At 34.7% G+C, this 3130-nt stretch overlaps 1 protein-coding gene across 1 annotated transcript; it reads right to left on the bottom strand.

Annotated features, from left to right (window-relative positions):
- Positions 1–443: 443 nt before the first annotated feature.
- LOC143584122 (uncharacterized) lies at positions 444–2669 on the bottom strand. Its single transcript, XM_077066239.1, has 3 exons — positions 2582–2669; positions 2335–2484; positions 444–1538 (listed from the first exon to the last, which is right to left on the bottom strand). Exons 1-3 carry the CDS (start codon positions 2645–2647, stop codon positions 444–446), a joined length of 1311 nt encoding a protein of 436 aa, XP_076922354.1. The 5' UTR covers positions 2648–2669.
- Between the last annotated feature and the right edge of the window lie 461 nt (positions 2670–3130).

Genomic DNA, 3130 nt, shown 5'->3' with positions numbered 1-3130 from the left:
TGAAAATGTGCCAAAATTTAGTGATACTTACAGAGATTGAAGAGCAGCAGATAATGCAAAAACTGGTGCACCAAACATGCCATTTCCGCCTTTCCTTGATGGTTCATCATCAAACGCATCCAAGAAGCAAAAATAATCAGTCACTAATCTTTGTTTGGCAACACTTCTGACCTTATCGGAAAGAAAATTTAAAGGGAATCCTTCCATGAGCAATGCTATGTACATAGCAGATGATAACTTTGATAAATCATTGCTGATGATGAAGTTAAAAACCACATCTGCCATTGACTGTGAACCATTTTTAAGAATCACGCAGATTGATTTAGCAAGTTTACGAAGAACACTATCAGGATATAAAATTGAATCCGAAGAAGCTGTAGCTTTAAATACTGTGCAGAGTTTAAAGATGATGTCATTCCCCATGTCAGACTCAGCATGTCGAATTAAAAAGCACCAAAGTTCCATAATAATCTCCAACAAAGATGATGTGGATGGAAGAGATTTTCAACCAAAAACGACTCGATTTCTCCCCAAATTGAAGTTGACGAGACTACAAGCATAAAAGTCTTTAATGCATGAATAACAGAAGAAAACATACTCTCGTGACCAGATTTATGCAATAAAGGCACTGGAAAAGCAAGAATAGATGAATAAACATTTTCCTCAATTAAAATATTCAATAACCAATTCAGTTTTTTAGCAATCTCAAGCCTCACATCATCTTCCAGATCAGGACCACTTCTCAGAAGATTAACATATAAAGAAAGTTGACCAAGTAGCAACGTTTTTGACCCACATGACGAAGAAAAGATCTCACTAGCTGATTTTTCATCTAAATTTGAAATGGAGATATCACTAAATAGCCAATCAAGCATTTGGCATTTATGATTGTGTTCCAGTTGAGCTGAACTTAACAAGGAATTGAGAAGATGGATTGATGTTGGTTCTAAAAGTTCCGCCAAAGTGTCACTTGCCGATGTAAGATACTTTTGCTGACCCAAAAAGATTCGAAATGTTAAGACTATAAGAATGCAAAGTGTAATATCTTCAAAAACTGAAAATGCTTGAGATGGGTAGTGTGAGATTATTCTGGCAGCATTTATCAAGTAAAATTTAACAGGAACGAATATCCTTCTCGCTTCATCCATAGAGACTGATTCTGTCAATGTTGGCCATGTTTGTCCTGAACAACTCAAAGATCCTTTGGCCAATGAAATAAGAGACAGAATAATCTCCGATATATTCATTTTTACTGCTAGGCTCCCTTTGTATTGTTGAAGCAAAGTAACGACTCCTTTCCATGATAAATTCAGCACACCGACTAGATCTCCCCCAGCATTAGCAGCGATGATTCCCACATTAACCAAATTTTCAACTGCACATTTTGCTATATTGATAATGTGATTCACATCATCTTTTTCAGTTGTAGCATCATAATCCGCATCCACATTGTTGCAATATGCATTGCATAGACTTATGACAGCTTCAAGAGCCATTTGTGACGCCTTTAATACTTCTGAGCCAAATGTAAGAATTTTCTGTCATAAATAACAGACAGTTTCAGCTCCATATAATTATCACTAAACTTTACGAGGCAAATTTTGTTGCAGGGATATGAGTATGAGGATAAGAATGTGATAAGAACCGAGAATCTGAGATAGTAAAATTAAAATAGTAGGCATGATTTGAGATACGTGGATCTCCGATTATAAAAGTAACAAGACCTAATTTGATAAATAAAACACTGACATCCCTAACCTTAAGCTCTATGATACTTAAAAACAAACAAGGTAAAACCGTTCGATGATTAGCTCCTCCAATTCTGGTAACAGACTAGGGCAGCATACGTAACTGCCCTATTTGAGTCAGATGGGTTGACCAAAGTTCACCAGATCTGTGGGTACGTATCAGAATGTGGTATAAGTAGCAGGTTTGTATAACTCTAACAAGTTCAGTGACTTTAATATGTCAACGTTCGATTGAGAGACTTATTTAAGCAAAATGAAAAACGTATTGGTGTATTATGGTATTAACCCTACAACTATACGGTAAAACATCACCTATATAACCCTTTTGACTTTGTTTAGAGTGTTCATAATAATAGTCAACACTGGAAAAAAAAGTAACGAGGTGTCATCTTGGTTTTCCTCTTTTTACATCTTACTGACCGTATCCCCAGTCCCATACCCTTGGTCAAAACATCAATACATAGAAGATAGAAGCACCCGTACTTTGTAATACAGAATATTCCCAATAATACACACACAGCATGCATGTATTATAACATAACTATGACTTACACAAGTGAATAAGTAAAAATGGGAAAGTAGTCACCTTACTCTCTAATATTGAGTCTTTTGTCAGATTTAAGAGCTCCATAATGAATGTTTCGATTAAGGACATTAGATCCTTTCCTGTTGAAACTGGAAGTTTTGCCAAAGCTTTTAAAACAGCAACTGAACGGCTTAACATGTCCAAAAGAACCTGAAAACATACATCGATTTCTTTAAATAACTTTTACAGCATTAAGGTCATAGAAAGGTATAAAAATTAACTAGAACTTGGTCAAGAACAAATTGACCTGGAAAAAGAGGCTGTAATGTTCTTCTTCTTGAGAATCATCGTTTGACATGAGTGTCATCTTCATATGTTTCCTACACCATATGGTTGCCTTGTATACAGTTAAAAATGCAAATTATTAGTATACAAAATAAACTGACAAATTGGTATATAAAATAACTAGATGAATGAAAAGAAAAAAAAGGTAAAGTGTACCTTGGTTCCTAAAGCAAGCAATTGAGTAAGGCTTATGGATATATCTGATTCTAGGTATGTAGCAGCCACTTGCAATATGGTTTTGTTAAGCATGCACTGAGATACATCCAAACAGGTGAAGTCTTCCCATAATGTCTAGCATAAAGTTAAGATAACGATTTAGAAAAACAGAGAAATAAAATATATAACTATTAAAGTTTAACACTAGTTGTTATGAATAATAGAATACAATAAGCAGCTTGCTACATATCTATGGTAAAGGCTTGAGGAATTTGTATAACTATGAGTATGATTATGATTATAAAGGAAGGATATAATAATAAATACCGTTAAAGATTGGAGAAGAGAAAGGGTT

The sequence above is a fragment of the Bidens hawaiensis genome, unplaced genomic scaffold, assembly GCF_021521415.1.
Source record: "Bidens hawaiensis isolate Kalapana, Puna unplaced genomic scaffold, B.hawaiensis_p1.1 tig00032812_1, whole genome shotgun sequence".
Lineage (NCBI taxonomy): Eukaryota > Viridiplantae > Streptophyta > Magnoliopsida > Asterales > Asteraceae > Bidens > Bidens hawaiensis.
This window is presented reverse-complemented; position numbering and strand designations above follow the sequence as displayed.